We start from the raw sequence: 17575 nt of genomic DNA, 5'->3' as shown, positions 1-17575 counted from the left end.
TGCTGTCTGGGATTTCTAACAGCACTATCCTTTTAAAGCCAGTGGGTGCTTTAATACCTGTAATCTAGAAGGTCTGCCCACCAATTTCTCACTTGTGAATGAATAGGGTCAGGCAAGGAATCTTTAACAAACAGATTCTCTATTGAACATTCTCAAGACTCACTGGTTACCACGCCAGATCAATCATTTTAAAGTAATTATTTTGCAGGAGTTTATTCAGAGTCTGTTAGAATAAACCCTGAAAGAAATTAAATGACTGTTGAGTGCAAGATTAATGTTGCTATCCAGGCATACTTTACAAAACCAGCATTGCCAAAACAGGCTTCCTTCATGCAGCTTTTACTGGGTGCTTCCAGTCAGACCTAGAATTTTCTCTGCACTGGGAAACCTGTGTGAATTCAGCTCCGTGTTTTTCAGCCTCTCTAGATATTTTATTAATGGGTCTACAAAAGAAGACATATTTCTAAAAAAACCACAAACAGTTCTTTCTTTCACATTCAGGGAAGAACATTCAGATACAGAAGTGGTTTGTGAAGAGTGAAGTGGATGTTGGGAGCAGCAGAGCTGCAACCCAGAGCCTTCTAATGGAGTCCTGTAGATCATATTTGAGACCCCAAATCAGGCTTTTTGCAAAATCTACTTAAATTGAGTTGCAATTGGAGATTGGATCCCATGCTGCTTCCCAAAGAGTGGTAATAGAAGATCCACATTAATTTTTCACTTACTTCCTTACCAGGAGGTGCAGTTCCTTCTATTGCATTATCTTGTTTATTTTTATTACCCTTGTGAATGACTCTGTCACTTCTGTTTAAGCAGAAGCAGTAACTCAATCCCTTAATACAGCCTTAAACAACATTGCTTCTAAATGAGGTTAAGATCTATATTATATGCAGCATTTGTCTTGAACCTTAATTCAGCCTGCTTCTGAAAGGATATCTTGTTACATTCAGGAGTAAGTAATTTCAGACCCGGTTCCTGGTGATCATTGAGTTCTAGACTAAATTTCAACTGACAGGAATTCTTAGGCATGATGCACTGTTAAGATGCATGTTGGGGAATTTCTGTTCCACTATAGTAATGTAATCAATGTTTCTTCTTTACCAGAAAAATTTAAATTATCTTCAGCTTTTTACTGAAGAGAAAATTGTACCAGGTGTGATGTTCTTTGGGGCTTTTTGTTTCATGACCATTCTGTTTTAATGCTATTTTAAAAAAATAGCTTTAATAATTTCCTGTACATAACCTAATCCTTTTATTTCCATCTTTGATTTAAAGAGAGGTCCCTCTTGTGCAGTTTTAAATTGAGAGACAATTTCCTTTAGAGTTTGATCATACTTGCAGTTTCTTTTTTCCCATTCCCCTTGGTTTAGAAACAGACTTGATCTGAATATTTCAGATAAAGACCAGGCTGTGTTTGAGTTTTCCCAAAGCTGCAAAGGTAAAGGGAGTTAGCAGCCTGATGTTCCACACTATGCCCTCTGAAAAAAGGAAAGGGAAGGGAAATACTCCCTCTTGCACAGAGTGCTTTGCATGGGCTAGTAAGAACATTATCATGTATCAGAATTATCTCTCATATTAGAATGATGGTTTTGAAAAGAGGATAGAGAACAACCTTTCAGCAGGTCACATGAGTCTGGGAGATGCTTCAACACAGACCAGAGAGCAGCTGTCACTTGGAAATGAGAGAGGGTCACAAAAAATCCTTGGGTAGGTAAGAATCGCTGTACTGGTGTCACCTGTCTGACTTTGCCTGAAATAAATTAGGGAGTAGTTGCACATGCTGCCTGATCAGCGGAGCAGGAGGGAAAGCAGTGGTGAACAGATGGAGGCAATAACCTCTCCTGCCAATGCAGCTGGGGAAGGATGCCTACCTGCAAACCAGAGGGACTCACCTGTTCCACAGCTACAAATAACTCCAGCATCTCACCACAGTCTGCTTTAACTCATTAGTGCTGACAGCTGTGAGCTGAAGTGGTGTTGCTAAGGCTGGAGCCTTGCACTGCCAGGAGCTTTGGATGCTCTCACCTTGTGAATTTGTGACAGTGCAGCTGAAAGTACTTGGGGGTCTGTTGACTCACAGGGAGCAACACCCAGAGAAAAGCACAAGAGACAGACTCTGCCTTGTTTGCAGGGTTTGGGCCAAATACTCAGATCTTCTGGGGCAATTCTTGCTGCAATTTCTTCAAGAAGGAGCTCTGTATTTTACCAAGTCTGTAAGACTCAGAGATGGGTGTTTCATCAAAGTATCATTTTTGAGAAATACATTGTGTTTGTAAAGCAGCATCTCTCTACCTTCAAGTGTGTGCATCCACTTAAAAGATATTTGGGTCCAGACTTGGTGCTGTTAGGTTTATTTTGCTGTTTTCCACCACAATGAAAAGCAATTTCCGCTGGGATTTTGGAAATCTGAGCAGTATCAAGTAACTTTGATCAGAAATTGGAAGTGTCTTTTCATCATCTCATCCTAAAACTGTAACAGATATTCAGTGCTTCATCTACAGAAAATATAATAACTTTGCCAGCATCAAAAATTGTTTGACACCAAATACGCATTGCTGAGTGAAAGTGGTGATTTATAACATTGCATGAGAGATGTTAGTATCTAATTTACTGCATTAATCAGTGAATGCCAGATCAGTTTGCAGATTGCATGTAGATCAGTTTAATCTGTCATCTTAATTGTCAGTGAAATTTTTAATGTTGAGTTTACTTTAACTGTTTTCCACGCTGTTCCTCACTGAGATGGAAATAGCAGTGTAATAACTCTCCAGTGCCCACGTCAGAATGTTCAGGCCTCATGGCTGGTTTTGTGCTGCTTTCCACATCTGAGATTCCCTCAGCCAAAGCCGAGTTTTGCTGACATTTCCATGGCTTGATGTGTGCCAAATGGAGAGAGCATTGTCAGCCCCAATATGGTAAAAAGTTGGGTCTTTGGTGCTCTGAGTGAGGAAATTTCAGGGGACAGGACCGAGCTGAAGTGACCCAGAGCTCTCTCAGACACGCTGCACTAGCATATGGCAGTGGCTCCAGTGATTCTGTCCCCCTCTGCTCGTGACCAGCATTTGGTGACACACTCACCTTCTACTTGAGAGCATCCGTGGTCTTACATGGGGTGAGCAGCATGTTTATTTATATATATGTTATTTTTATAATAAATATATTCTATAATATATATATAACTTTCTTATACATATATATTACAATTTTCTAATCTATATATTCTATTATTTTTATTATATACATCTATTTGAGCTTGTTTTTACTCTAGCTCATTAAAAAAGCTACCTGGTAGGACAAAGCTATTCCAAGTGCAAACTTAATATGTGTCTTGGCAAAGAAAAACCAAAAAAAAAAAATTAATGGAAGAAAACAAGTTTTCACACCTTCTCCCGGGATTCAAGGAGATGTTTATTTTTGGAAAATATGTTAAAAGGCATAAAGAAAGCATGAAATATATGAACTGAAAAAATTTTGAACAATAGCAAGTTTCCTGAAGCTAACCAATGTTTTATTTCAGGTCAAATATAATCTTTTGAAGTACTGCTGAGCAAACATTTTCCTCTACAGGAGACATTTTCATTTTAGATAGCTCTTAAAAATGAGATTTTTTTTTCTGTGAAAAAATTATGCTATTCTAAAAAGTAGCAAGGCCATATATTCCCCACAAAATGGTTTTTTAGGGTTTTTTTTCTGTCACAGCAAAAAGAGACTTATCCAAGATCTTTGTCAAGCAAAGAGGCGCATCCAAGGTCACAAGAGCCATTTTGGAAATCCTGACCATCAGATTCCTGACTGGATAGGCAGCATTTCTGGAGGTCATTTGCTAGCAGAGCAAGGCCCCTGCACACACAGAGGGAGTCTGGTTTTGAGGACCCCAAGAAAGGATGCTGGACTGCTGTGTTGGAGCTGTTTTGTGCTCAGTTCTTGATTATTTAATTCTTTCTTCATTTCACTATGTACTGGGGAAAGGATACCAGGCTTTTTATTTCCAAGAATACCCAGGATGACTGATAACTTGGATTTGTCACCCTGTGTTTGCCAGGTCTCAGTTCCCTGAGCTGCCCTCCTGCTCTGCTGAACAGAGAGTGCAGCTGCTGCTGCTGTGAGCCCAGAGGCCTCTGAGCTTTCTGACCCTGTCACCACCCGTGGGACCTTGGACCATTGATTTTATCCACATTAGATGCTAGGGCAAGGCACTTTCATCATCTTTGTGATACCTCATTGACAGGCTGTTCAAAATTATATTGCTCACTAAAAAGCAGCAGTAATGACCTGTGGGATGGGAAGGAAGGGCATGGTCCAAGCGGAGCTGAGAGCCTTTGCTCTAAGTGCAGCTGCACAAGAGTCCTGCTGCTGTCTCTCAAGAGATCCTGGAAAAGGACGTAAGGCATTTTTCCTGGGGGAAGGAGTGGGGCAGTCCATTTTGTTGCTGGTATTTCAGTAAATTTTCTGTATGAAGATTCCCTGTGTCCTGCGGGTTGCCTTCCTGGCTTTGAGATACTGCAGTGCTGTAAGCCAGTGACATTCTTTATGGTGGTGAACTGCATCCACATCCCATTAAGTTAAAGCCCTGGGAGAGATGGAAGTCAGGTGTTTTAACTATTCTCTTTGTGAAAAATATATAGTGGACATATAAAACCTTTGCACCCAGTATAACTTTACTATAGCACCATGGGCAGCTTAAGGTGACTGGAAGTGCAGATACAGTGACCAGTGGGGCAGAGTAGGAAACAGGAGGAGTGTCTGTCCCCTAACATGGCTGCCCCTGTCCAGATAACCCCTGCCAGAGAGAATTCCCAATGAAATGTGTACAAAAATTTATGTCAATGATTCCTTGGGCTATTAAATTGATACTTCAAGATCAAATGTAGACACATGCAAAGTAGCTTTGAGGTTTCCCCTAATCTATTTTATGGCCAAAAGAAAGTTTGGTGGTTCTTTTTTGATTATTCAGTGCATTTGTGCACTTTGTACTGTCAAGTGAGTCCTGTCCAATACAGCCTGTTTACTGTAACCCTGTCCTAAACTGCTGGTGTTTTTTGCCAATACCTTCTTTGAAACAGCACCATGATCCTGTAGGTGTTTGGTGGAGTGTACACATAATTTCATTGCTTCTTGTAGCTGGTAAATTGGTTTATATTTCTCTTTTCTTAATTCCTGGTACACCTAATTATTTTTTGATTGCCAGTCATTTGGAATTCTGTGCATGTGTGGCTGGGTATTTGAGGGTATTCTACTACCCCTGCCTGCCACAAGACCAGAATAACCCCATTTACTTTGCTGTGGGGCTACCATTTCATATTCTCTTTTTGTAATTTGTTTTTTTACCAGAATGTTTGTTTGCTAGGACTTGATGAAGAGCTGTGTTTCTTCCTGATTCTTTATTTTGTATAATGAATTGTTGAACAGTTGTAAAGGATTTGCCTGCCAGGAAGAGATACATTTGCATTTTATAAATAGATTTATCTAAAGTCAACAAGGTGTTATGGTTTGCTGAAACCTACCCAGCTGGGAGGACCATTTTACATAATAACAGCAGTAGCAAGTTTGTGAGAATTTAATACTACTGCTGACAGTAATTAAGTGATTAATTAATGGCCAGCTGAATAAGTAAGCAAAATGGGGGGAAAATGGGTTGGAAAAATCTTGAAGGGAAGCTTGCACTAAACAGAAAGTTTATTGACAAAGAGGATATAAAGGGATATTTTGGGTAGACATACACTTTATGGTAGCAAATTTAAAGATGAGAGCTGCTAAGAAAATGCTTGAAGCAATTGTATGAAATCTCCTGAGAGTTGATTGCACAATTTATTCATTGAAGGGTAAAGGTTTCAGAGAAAACCTAGAGTCAGAGAGAGAGGGAGAAGTCATGGTCTGTCTCCTTGATCCGTCTTTACTCATAGCAACAGTTTGTTAAAATTCCTATCACTGCATTTAAAATAAGTTCAAGAGCCATTTTAATATTATGTAACTACTCCATTTTTAGTCTAACTGCTCTACTGCTGCTGGCAGCCCACAGGCACCTCAACCTCGGGGCATGGTTATTCTCTGTACTGATATTGGTCAACTCTTGCAATCCTCTCTGCATCTCCTTATAATTTTGGAAAGTGATCTCATGTGGAAAGCATTAATCAAAGAGTTTGTCAGCATGCCACAAGAGAGTAGAGAGTCTGCCTGAAACCAGGGTGGTAGGGTTGGAATTGTAGTGTTACCACTTTTTCCATTTTTTCCCTGATATCTTCAGTATGTACCTTGGCTTACACAGAGCTAGTCTCTTTGTTATTCACTGACACCTCTTTGTTTTCAGTAAGTGTTCCCAATTTTCCTAAGTTTCATGCACATTCAAAGAGGAATAGAGGTCCTCAGGCAGAGATGTGGACTCTAGGCAGGAGTCTTCTCCAGGCTTTTTTGATGTTGTGGGCCACTGACCTTCAGCAGCTTTGCTCCTGGGATAATGCCATTGAAGCGTAGCAGGGCCTTGGAGCACAGCCTGGGACGCAAGCACACAGGGCTGTGCTGTCCCTGTGTCCCTCTGGACTGGCTTCAGAGCATGGAGATGTTGGCAGTTGTTGGTGCATCCAGCTGGAAGAGTCACCTCTGACTCACTGCACCCATGACTTGCTGGTGTTCAGCCATGTGTGGAGATGGGGGGACACCAAGAATTTCCTTCTCCCTCCCCAGAACTAAAAGCTGGGAGCATCCATACCCATGGAGTCCCTCCCTGTGGTGAACCTGTTGTGTGCAGCCACTGCTCTCCCTCACAGCAAGAGTTCAGGTGCAATTTCCTTTTGCCCATTCTTTGTGGGTTTGAGGTATTGTTGCTCACTTTTCAAACAGAGTGGAAATCAGCTGCTTGATGACAACTTGTTGCTTTCCCACAACTGCAGAAGTTGGCACAGTGGAAAGGGGCACAGCAGGAAACTTACTTCTCCAAGCAAGCTTCTGCTCCTACCTGGAGCAACAATTGCTCTTCCACTGTGGGGCCACTGCTTTGCAGATTGAGGGATTGGCTGTGGTGTGGGGATGAGTCCCTGCCCTCTGCTGAGGGTCCCCATGTGCATGCTCAGGGCTGTGCTGATTTCTGATATTCCACCTGCCACCCCCAGCAACCCATCTGTACTAAGGCCAAAAACCTTAATGCTGCTGACAGATAAAGCAGAGAGACTACTTAAAACACTTACAGAAAGAGAACTGCATTTTAGGAATGAAAAATCTCATTCCTACCTAAAATGCTGTTTGAATACAGTTAAGTCTCGTACCTTATTTTGTGTTTTTCATGACCAGGCATATCAATATACCTCTCCTGGAAACTGGATTGGCAATGCTAAAGGAGAGCTTGCTGAGATGCTGCTATTGCAGGGCTGAGGGAGAGGTTATATCTTACCTGTGTGGAATCAGCTCTTGATGAACTATGAAAATATTCTTCAGTCTCTTCTTTTTCCTTGAATCCGGGCATCTTCAGTCCAAATGGTACAGGAAGCAGCAGGAGTCAGAGAGATTGTGTGGTTTGGGCAATTTACAGGCTCATTTAGATTATGGAAATTGGTTGACAAGTACCTCAGTTTGATCATCTTTAAAATGCTATTGATGTTCGAGGTCTTCTTGCTGGGCTGCTTTTAAGAACCAAGAATTGAAAACAATCTGCTGTGTATAGTGTCAGTGTTGGTTGTGCTTGGAACTGCAGAACTGGAAGAGGCAAAGATAACACTTACTTTAATAATTGAAAATGGATTTGAACTAAGCCTCCTAAGAAGCAAAAGGTGGAAAATTACATGTATTTCCTATCTAATCAGCTCTTACAGTTTCCCCAAGAGGCACACATGAGGTTTGGAAGGACAATTTTCATGTCTTTTCTCCAGCAGCCTTGTTTTATTTCACATTCATTTCCATGTTTGATGCTGAGGTAGGACCTGTGCTGAATCTGCTCCTGTTGTCTGTAAATAAGCTTAGAGATCTTTACCACCTCATGGTTTTGTCAGCATTCAACTTTCAGTGAGCCAGCAATCAGTCTGCTGGTGTTTCCCGTGGAAAAGATTGTTCCCTGGTAAGAGCTGTTCTCTAAGTCTATTCAGGCCCAGAAAAGTCTGATGGGAATAGCAGAGGCTAATAATAGATATTACACCTTTTTATTTTCCCTCTACAAGGTATGAATTTTGAAAAATCCACATGAGATCACAGAAAAGGGGGTTTGGTTTTGTTTTTGTGGGGATTTTTTGGGTTTTTTTTTTCTTTTAACCAGCTGCTTACTGTTACAAATATATGGTATTCACTTGTTTTAGGAGAAACATGAAACCTAGGGGACAATTTTTTTGATGGTGTTTTTTTAATCTCACAAAAATGCAGCAGTACCTAGAAAGATGCAATTGTATCTGAGAGAAAAGATAAACAAACAGCAAATGCAGCCTGATACTGAAACAAGGGCAAGGAAAAGCAACCAAAAGAAATGAGATTTGGGATTTTAATAAAATTACTCTATCCCACTGGATTATTCTAAGTCAGAATGCTCATATTTATGGATGAAAGCCTTAAAGATCTACTGTGTTTGATGAAATTTAAAAAAGGTCCAATGACTGTGTATGCACAGTATTTCATACAATATGTATTCTCTGTCTTTTTTGGCCCTTTTCAATTCAGTAGATGCCACAGAATATGTAGCTATCACTGTAGGATGGAAATCACACTTTCATTATGAAGTTCACTATGTTTGCTATTAATTTTTGGATATGCAGTTGGAGCTGCTTATTGGCTGGTAACAAAACACCAGAAAAATATGTATGTTACCAGAGCCCTAGCAAAAAAAGCCAAAAGAAGCAGCTATATTTTGTGCAGGATTTAGTTCTAGGGGAAAACATTATCATGTAATTTACTGCACTTAGCAATTTTGGTGAAGACCCTCAGCCAACTTTCCTAATTGAAAATTGAGAGAGTGTGAAATCCATCTAACTTTCTCTTACCACATTCTTATTTCATTATAGTTTTTAAAGGAAGCTATTTTTCTCTGTAAATTCAGGGAAAATGCATCACATCAACACTGTTGTTGGAAGTCATTCAGTCAAAAGGTAGGAAAAGCAACTAGACCTGGTCGAAAACATTTCTGAGAGAACACAGAAAGCCTGGATAGTCTGAATGCTGCACAACTCTGGAGAGAGTTCTTGCTGCTGAAAATGTGGCAGTGAGCAAGTGCCAGCTCCTCAGGTGTGCTGAGAGCTCTCTTCTGTGTAAGCAATCCTGCTGGCATTAGGCAGTGCTGAAGGAGCAGATGTTTGAAATTTGTGTACTAAACACAGCACCCCTACTTTGAGGCAGCAGAGAGGGAAAGCACATTGGAACTGAGCTGGATGAATTATTGGCATGAGCGTGTTCCAAACCAGTAAGTTCCCTCTTGAGTTTCCTGTCCAACATTTTATTTTTGTCTTAATTCAAGTGTTTTCAAATTTCTGGGGTTTATGACAGCATTACTCATGCGTTGAAACCCCTAAAGTCAGTTTTCTAACCTAAAATTGATTTGAATTTTTTGCTCTGTGAAAACTTTGCGTATTTTTATTTTCTGGTTAGACACATTTTGAAATGTTGACAATGTCTTTGAGGTGAAAATTCTATCTCTTCGTTTTCTCTTCTTGCAGTAGCTCACTCTGGGAATGCTGCCCCCTTAGTCTGCAGGGCAGGGGGTGCTCTCTCAATGGGAATTTATTTGCTGCCCTCTGTCCTGCCTTCATCAAAGGTGTGTTCATTTTATACTGTAAATTATTCAAGCTGCACTGTGAAGACAGAGTAAATAATTTCCTTACAGGTTTTTTTATGCCTGTTATCATAGCATCTCAGTTCCTTACAAACGTTAATGAAATGAACATCACAGAGCTCTTGTGATGAGTTTATTCCCATTTATGTTTAGGAAGTGAAGTAAGAAGATTAAAGGCAGTTTATGTAACTGGAAAAATGGGTGAGCTTTCAGGCATTTACAAACACAGGCTGTTTTTTCTGCCTGTAGCAGGCAGTCTAATAAAAAAGAGAATATTTCCTCCTACAAGTGCATCCTTAGGCAATGATAGTAACAGTAACAATGTTGCTGCAAATATTAAAGACAGGAATTATGAAGTATTGACCAACTTTGACTTCCTGGTGTGAGAAACATGGAATCTAGTCTTTTTTTCCAAAGCATTTTTGAGGACAATGTGTTTTCCAAGTATGTCTCTCACTGGTCTCATTTGCGGCTGCAGCTACTCGGGTTCCTTGCTGATCTGGATACAAGTGTCCTGGGGTGGGTGGCTGGAAAATGAGAGCAGTGTAGCTTGCTGTGAAAGTTGTGATTTATGTGATCTGCCCTGTATTATGTGGAGTTCAATGGCCATTTGCCAAGGATGGCTTTGCTCTCACTTTCTTTCCTCCTTTATTTCATAGCTTCCAACTTCTCTAATGGTGGAAGCATGGGCATTAGTGACTTGTATCAATAGCAAATTTACTTTGTCCTGGAATATGGCTATCCTCAGCACAAAGGGAGCCAGCAGCCTTTGAATGTCTGTGCTGCCGGAGAACAGGAGATAAAGAGTGAGGAAATATGTAGCCATCAGAAATGGCAAGTCATGGAAAAATCAATTACCAGAAACTCCCCCAAATTCTCACTATCCCTTTTTTAGCTAGACAGCAGCTCTTCTGTTTTCACAAAACCTTTCAATCTGCCAAGTCGTGTTTTTTGTAAATATCTGAGTCAAAGCTTTGAACTCAAGCCAAAGGAGGGGCAGGAGAAATTGAGAAGTTAATGACAAATACTTGTGACAGATACACATCATCAACAAGGTTGTACAATCCCAGATTTTTAGTCACATTTAGTGGAGGTACTAAGATGCAGCACTAGCCCATTGGAAACCATTTTTTAAGAGATGTAATCAAATAGTAGAAAACTTTCTGTTTTGAGAGGTAAACACAGGGTTAGATAAACATGGTGAAATTCCATGGGTAGGTATTTTTTGCTACATATATGCAATTCAAAATGGAAATTTTTCACATTGTGGACATATAGGGTCTTGCCTTGAGAACCACAGAAATAAATTCAACTCTGTACAATGGGGCTCCTTAAGGATAGCCCAGAGAGAAACTGCTTGCTGGTAAAATGTGACAAGGCTGTACATTTATCCCAGGTCTTTGGAATTTTTGCAGAGTACAAATGAGACAATTTTTAAACAGCAACCAAGTACTGTCGTATTAAGCTCTTCTGTTTTAATGTGTCCTCAGCAGGAGTGCTTCACCTGACTGTGTTTGTCCCAAAAGCTTTTGGTAGAATTAAAAATTATGGTCTAAGAAGTTGAATGTAGCATGTGAAGGTATAATTATGTTCAGCTTCATTAAACCCTGCATGATGATTAGGAGCATAGCCAGTTTGCCAGATAAGAGATATTTTTGTGGATGCCTGCAAGAATTTCTTCTCCATCCCACCTGGCTAGGTGTGGTGGCAGGAAGACAATGTTTCCCCTTTTGCAATGATCAAACACCAAGATCTTTCTGGCCAGGTTCCTCAGAGACAGACTCACCAGAGCTTGCCAGCACACTATGATTCCTCTGCTGGTCAAGGGACAGGGAAGGAGAGAAGAGGAAACCCAAATCAGAGAAAATGTGTTGAGAATTGAAATATGTCCCCTTGGGTCGCACAGTGTGAGCAGAGAGTTGCTGATCCTGCATAAGCAAAGCCACATGATTTTCCTCTTTCCATCCTGATAGAGGAAATGGAAAGCAAGTCCAACAGCCTGGGCAGGAAAGATCCCAGGCTGTCATTTGTCTCCAGGCTCTGGTACTGGATTTGCACACTGCCAGGGCTGGACTGTGTTGAGAAGCAGGACCTGTGAGGTACAAAGTCAGCTCTTGTTCCCCAAGGAGTTGTTTCTACTTTTCTACTTTCAATTTAGAGCCTGAAATGCCATTTATTTAATGCTGCTGTTTAAATAATGATTTATAAGCCTCCAAGCCAGCCATGGTACCGCTTAATTACTGCTGTAATTTATGGATGCCACTGGCTACATAAACACGCTGTAAATATAAAGGATGTCTCCCACAAATTTTACTCTGATACTTATTTGATACCATTCATTTTCCTTTCCCAACACGTCTTCTGTGTGTGAGTTGAGGCCACTTCAACAATCCAGGTCATTCTGGTTCACTTTGCCAGGAGTAATTGGGTCTGGGAACTGAAAAGATCAAACGTCTGTTTTTCTTGCAAAGTATTTTAATTAAAATTTGAGTTTCCTTGAGCTTGGATGCAAACATCTGCATTAAGTGGCCCATTAAAAGGATTATTTGTATTTGGGCTTTTTTTGGTTATCTATTTGTTTTACTAGTTAATCATCTCCTTTCTCCAATTCATTTTGCCTTTGTGCTCACAGTAAGCAAGCAAACAAGATGGGAATAAATCATGCACTGTAACAGAGCCCAGCCATTCCCCGGGCTGCAGCTTTGCTATTTGTGTTCTCTAACCTATACAAGGAGCACGTATATATTGGTCTAATGCAAATCTGAGCTAATTCAAGCCCTGTCTCCAAAGAGATGAATGAGCATGTAAATCTGCTGCTTTGTTTTGGAGGAATAGCTCCTGGAATTGCCTGATTCCCAGTTGCAACTGACATATTTCAAATACTACAGTCAGTTGGCTTCGGGAGATTTGTGCCCCTGGGCTGCAACAAAAAACACCTGGGAAGACAAGTAGGTTCTCTTGAATGCCTTGGTTCCATTATAATTAGTGTTAATGCAGTTGTGTGCTTGGAAAAGTGAGTGCCTTTAAAAAGTTATAATTAATTGAGTAAACAGAACAACCCCATTGCCTACAATTACCATTCCTCTGAATCTCTGTGTGTCTCTGCAGCTGCTGAAGTAAAACACGGACATTGCTGAAAAGATTGCAGATAAACTGAGTGGGACATGAAAGCTGGTACTAAACATGGGCTTCAAAACCATCTGTGGGCTAATTCAGAGAGACAAGAGTACTTCTGAATTTCAGTAGAACTTAAGGATCTTTTAAAGAGTGTCCTGATGTTGCTGACTCATGGAAGTGCTCTCCTAACTTTTCTTTGGGTGGTTCTACCAACAACCGAGTGCTGTTCAGGCTCACTGCATGCCCCTAGGAGAAGGGATCACCTCCTGAGTTACCAGGGTCCCTTCTCACAGCTTTGTAGTGCCCACTTGCACATTTCCTGAGCCCCACGTGTCTGGCTTGTGGCACATGAAGGGCTTTGTGCTCACCTAGGGAAGGCTCTTAGCAGTGTCTCTGAGGGTGCATTTTTTGTAGGAAGTTCAGTAAAGCCAAGGAAGATGCCATCTCACTGCCTTAAACCCTCACCAAGGAGCCCACAGAAATTGTCAGCAGCCAGCTCCACATTACTTGAGCTATTTTTCCTGCAAAGCTTCTCCTCTGTAGTCATGCCTTGACCCAGACTGGAATACAAGGGCATTGTACAACCTGTATGTGGCAAGCCAGAATTGCTCTAAGGAATGGAAAAAAATCAGCCTGACAATAACACAGAGCACCCTTTTGAGGATCTATCGTCCTTTATTAATAAAGTTTGGCATGTATTCCCCCCACTCCTGAATGATTTGCACCATAAAATAAGCTGGAAGAGAAATAGTGGTTGTTTTCCTACATGGTTCATTAATTTTTAGTTTTGGCAGGCAATATAAATAAAAGTATCAAGTGCATATCTAATTGAATCACCAGTGATTTCCAACTCCCTGTAGTACCAGAGAACCAGAGAACATGATGTAGCTGCACTGTTGAGTGAGCATGGATGAGTTGGGCAAAAAATGGCTCACTCTGCCCAGAGGCTTTGGTTTAATCTGGAGCATTTATCCATTTAATATGAGACAGGGCAGTTATTGCTGCAGTGGGGAATTCACAGATCTCTTTGTTCTGCCAGGCTTGTCTTCCAGCAGTGACTGGAAACATGTCTTGGCACATTCAGGAAGGTGTCAGTGAACTGCACCCACACTCAGACTTTTGTGGAAGGAACTCTGGCATTTCTCAAGCTTAGACTCCTCCAAACACACTGACTTCAAGATGTAACTGAATTAATTCCTGCCTCCTTCATGTGTCTGATCTAGAGCATGGACCTCTTTAAAAAAAAAAAAAAAGATTATAAAAAAGGCTTTGTCCCAAGTATCATCTCAAAGGACTTGGGATGAGAGAGTTCCTACAGTAAGGAAAATTATACCTGTCAGGCTACTTGATATCTGACTTCTCAGCTGTCAGGGGAATCAAGTGCCTCCAGAAAAGGATGGTTCTTAAAGAAAATTGCTTGGGATCATTTCTGAGTGGATGATATTGACCTCTAATTGTAATGTTTGATGACCTCATTTCATGAGAGCTATCTCCTTTGCACACTGCTGGATGTCTTTTGCTGCTTAGCACAGGTAAAATGAGCTGGTGACTTTGTCTCTTGGTGGATATAGGCTGCTGTGGGCTCAAGGGAGTGCAGGAGCAGGCATAGAAAAGAAAGAAAAGTACAAGTAGAGATTGAACTGTTTTCTCTCCTGAGGGGGAATATGGCAACACAATACACCCAAAGCAAAGGTAACACATGCTGCCAAAAGAGCATGATGAAAGTTTGTGCTCTTTCTAAATCCTGTAGCCATGTTTGCTCCTGAGCTAGACAAAGAGGATATCAGCTTTCAGGACTGTCAGTGCAGCAGTAAATTCACACACAATTAAAAACCTATCATGTGTATTGTGTTGTTCTTGATAAGTACCAGAGCAGGATGCAGGATTTAAGTCCTCCAGAGGTCAAAGCTGCCTTCCACATTATAGCACCAGAAAGGCCTGGGGAACTGAAATTCTCTATTTTGTGGACTATTTGACATTTTACAAGATTAAATAGGTCAAAAAAAAAATAGCAAGTAAGTATTGAATTGAGAAGATTTCACAAGGTGTTCATCCCTTCAATGTTATGCTATGACCTGCTAGTTGAAAGGAAGACAATTTGTTTTTTTTTTTTTCTTTTTCTCTAGGATCTGCCTCTCTCTCAAAAATGGCTCTGGAGGGTTCCTTCAGCTGCTGGAATGGAACAGTGATCAGGCTGGGGCAGGCGTGTGACTTCATCCAGGACTGTGCTGAGGGAGAAGATGAGGGAGATATGTGCAGTGAGTAAATCCTAACCCCCAGGTTGCACCATCCTTTTCCAGAAGCATTGATTGGTTTGAACTTTAATTTCTGAGACTTCAGCACTAACAGACTCATTTGGTGCTATCAAAAGACCTGTATCCCCCCTAGCAGATGCCTTTTCCTGGATGTCTGCCTGGAGTGCACCATTTGATATTTCTGGGCTCACCTGCATCTGTTCTGCAGCAGCTTCTTAACATGCTCTTGGTGCTTCATCCCTCCCAGTGTCCTGATCAAAATTGCAAAGGAAGCATAGCCTGAATAGCTAGATGCCTCCCTGAATTATGAAATGTGTAGTTGGTTAGAGCCTTTAATGAAAATGTAGTGCAGCATGTGGCAGAGGGGGAGAGGAAGGAGAAAATTTCTAAGATGAAAAATGAGTAGAGCCAGTAGCTTGTCTTTGACCAACTCCTGTGTCTTTGTAATTCCTCTGGTTTTCTGCCATCTCTTCAGGAGTCAATAGTCCAATAACATACAGCAGAAGATAGATAGCAGCCTGGGTTTTCTAAGAACTTGCTGTGCCTGAGTATTTTCAAAGATGTGCTGTGAGATACTTTAGGATCTTCATTTGACCATCTTGAAGGTGCCTTATCACTTTTTCCATACCTCTGCAGATTCTACCTCCAGCATCCTCCCATCTGCCAGCCTGCAGATAGGAGTGGTGGGTTGTCAGCTGTATGGTTGTCTACAGGGCAAATATATCAAGAAAAATAAATATTGAGAGTTTATTGTTCAAAGTGTATATGCCACAGCTGTTCTAGCCTGTGGGCTGTTGCAATAGAACTATGTTGATTTGCTATGTAAAAAACATGTTTGCTGTTTCTAGCAAGAGCTTAACATGAGTGATATACAACTTTTAGCAGATTTCACTTCTGCTGATAAAGAAATAAAGTTACAGACATTATTGGTGTGAAGAACATTGGTTTGACCTAGGATCATCTAGGAAACTAGTTAAAAGCTTGAAATTACAAGCTTCTCCATCGTTTTAGATATTGTTACAATTTGAAATTAAATTCTTTAATGACCCACTCAGTGGACATTAAATTCACAGGAACAGTATCAGCACTGTGGACTTGCAGCTTCTTAGAACCAATAATGCTTCATATTAGTAATATTGAAACCTTATTTCCATCTAAGACATTTCAAATAGAACTCTAAAACCCCATAATGGCATTTCTGTTGTATTCTGCTCTATAATTTAAAAAAGGTCAAATGCATTTTCGTTCCATTGGAAGGAGAGAAACATTATTTACCCTCAACTGTATTCGCAGGCACAATTTGGTGCCCATGTGCCATAAATGGCTCTGCCTTGTGGGAGTGATCCCAGGGGGAAGAGCAGAGGTCACAAGGAGGAGTTGTACTGATCATGGATGTAAACTAAATACCACATGGGATGGGGCAGGCCTGGAGGAACATGCTGGCCTGTTATTTTCACACCCTGGGTGTACTTGTGGTGGGTCTGCTGTTCATATTCACATATCCCTTTGCTGCCCCCCTTTACCCATGGTGAGCCCAAGCAGCCAATGCCTCTCTGGCATATCTGTCACAGGTCTTGGTTTGGTTGTCTCTCTCCCTCCATTCATCTGAAGCAGTTTCCACAAGGCAACGTGGCACTTGCAGCTGTGCTGGCAAAGGAATGTACTGAGAGTGTCTGTGAGAAAATGTGAAAAGCAGAAAATATTTAGCCAGCTGTTTAGCAGAGCATCACTCCCAGCTTGAGGAGACCACATGGCTTGCATTCACCCATAGGTACTGGAAATGAGAGTTCTTACTTCCAGCCAAAAGGTCCAGAAAGCACTGTCTTCCACTCAAAGAACAAAAAAGCATGGCTAGCCTGAGCAGGAGCCCGGGATATGCCTGCTTATCCACCTACAAGACTACTCAGTTCTATGGCTGATCCTTCTGCTTTTGCTTCTTTACAGTGCTGAATATTGTTGGCATATGGTTTCTTACACAAAACACAGAAGTGATCTAATGTTTGAGGTGTCAGATATATCCGAGTGGCAGCCTAACACAAAACATATGTCATCTTTCAGCATTTTAGTTGTCATTTTACTCCTGAGCAACATGGATATTTTCATCAGCTTTTTACAAGTGTGGTAAAAAGCGATTCAGATTTATCAAGCAGAGAAAAGGGTTTCCCAAATGGTTCTGCTTAGACAAAAGAGCTGTCAGAAAAAGATGAGCTATGCTCAAAACTGAGGCGAGATGTTTTAAAAATGCCATTATCAAAGGCTTCTATCTTTGAGCTTCAAGGAGGTGTTGGGGTTTTTTTGCCTTTCACATTCTTTCAGCTTTACAGGCTTTACAATAAAACTGATTTGTTTTATTATGATTTTAATTTTTTTTTACTAATGATTTGAATTTTGTTCCTGTCTGAGCTGAAAAAGATCTCTCTACAGCCTGCTGTTTGCTAACATCTCTTTACTTATTAATGGCCAG

General features: G+C 40.9%; 1 protein-coding gene across 2 annotated transcripts in view; it reads left to right on the top strand.

Moving 5' to 3' along the window:
• Positions 1-17575, top strand: part of ALK (ALK receptor tyrosine kinase) — a 306734-nt gene that overhangs the window by 213102 nt on the left and 76057 nt on the right. For both annotated transcript variants that reach the window (XM_058020712.1, XM_058020710.1), the window contains exon 6: positions 14983-15114. In XM_058020712.1, the coding sequence (XP_057876695.1) occupies positions 14983-15114 (132 nt within the window). The remainder of the gene's footprint in view (positions 1-14982; positions 15115-17575) is intronic.

Source organism: Melospiza georgiana, chromosome 3, assembly GCF_028018845.1.
Source record: "Melospiza georgiana isolate bMelGeo1 chromosome 3, bMelGeo1.pri, whole genome shotgun sequence".
Classification (NCBI taxonomy): domain Eukaryota; kingdom Metazoa; phylum Chordata; class Aves; order Passeriformes; family Passerellidae; genus Melospiza; species Melospiza georgiana.
The sequence above is the reverse complement of the archived record's forward strand: the minus strand, read 5'-3'. Positions and strand labels throughout refer to the sequence as shown.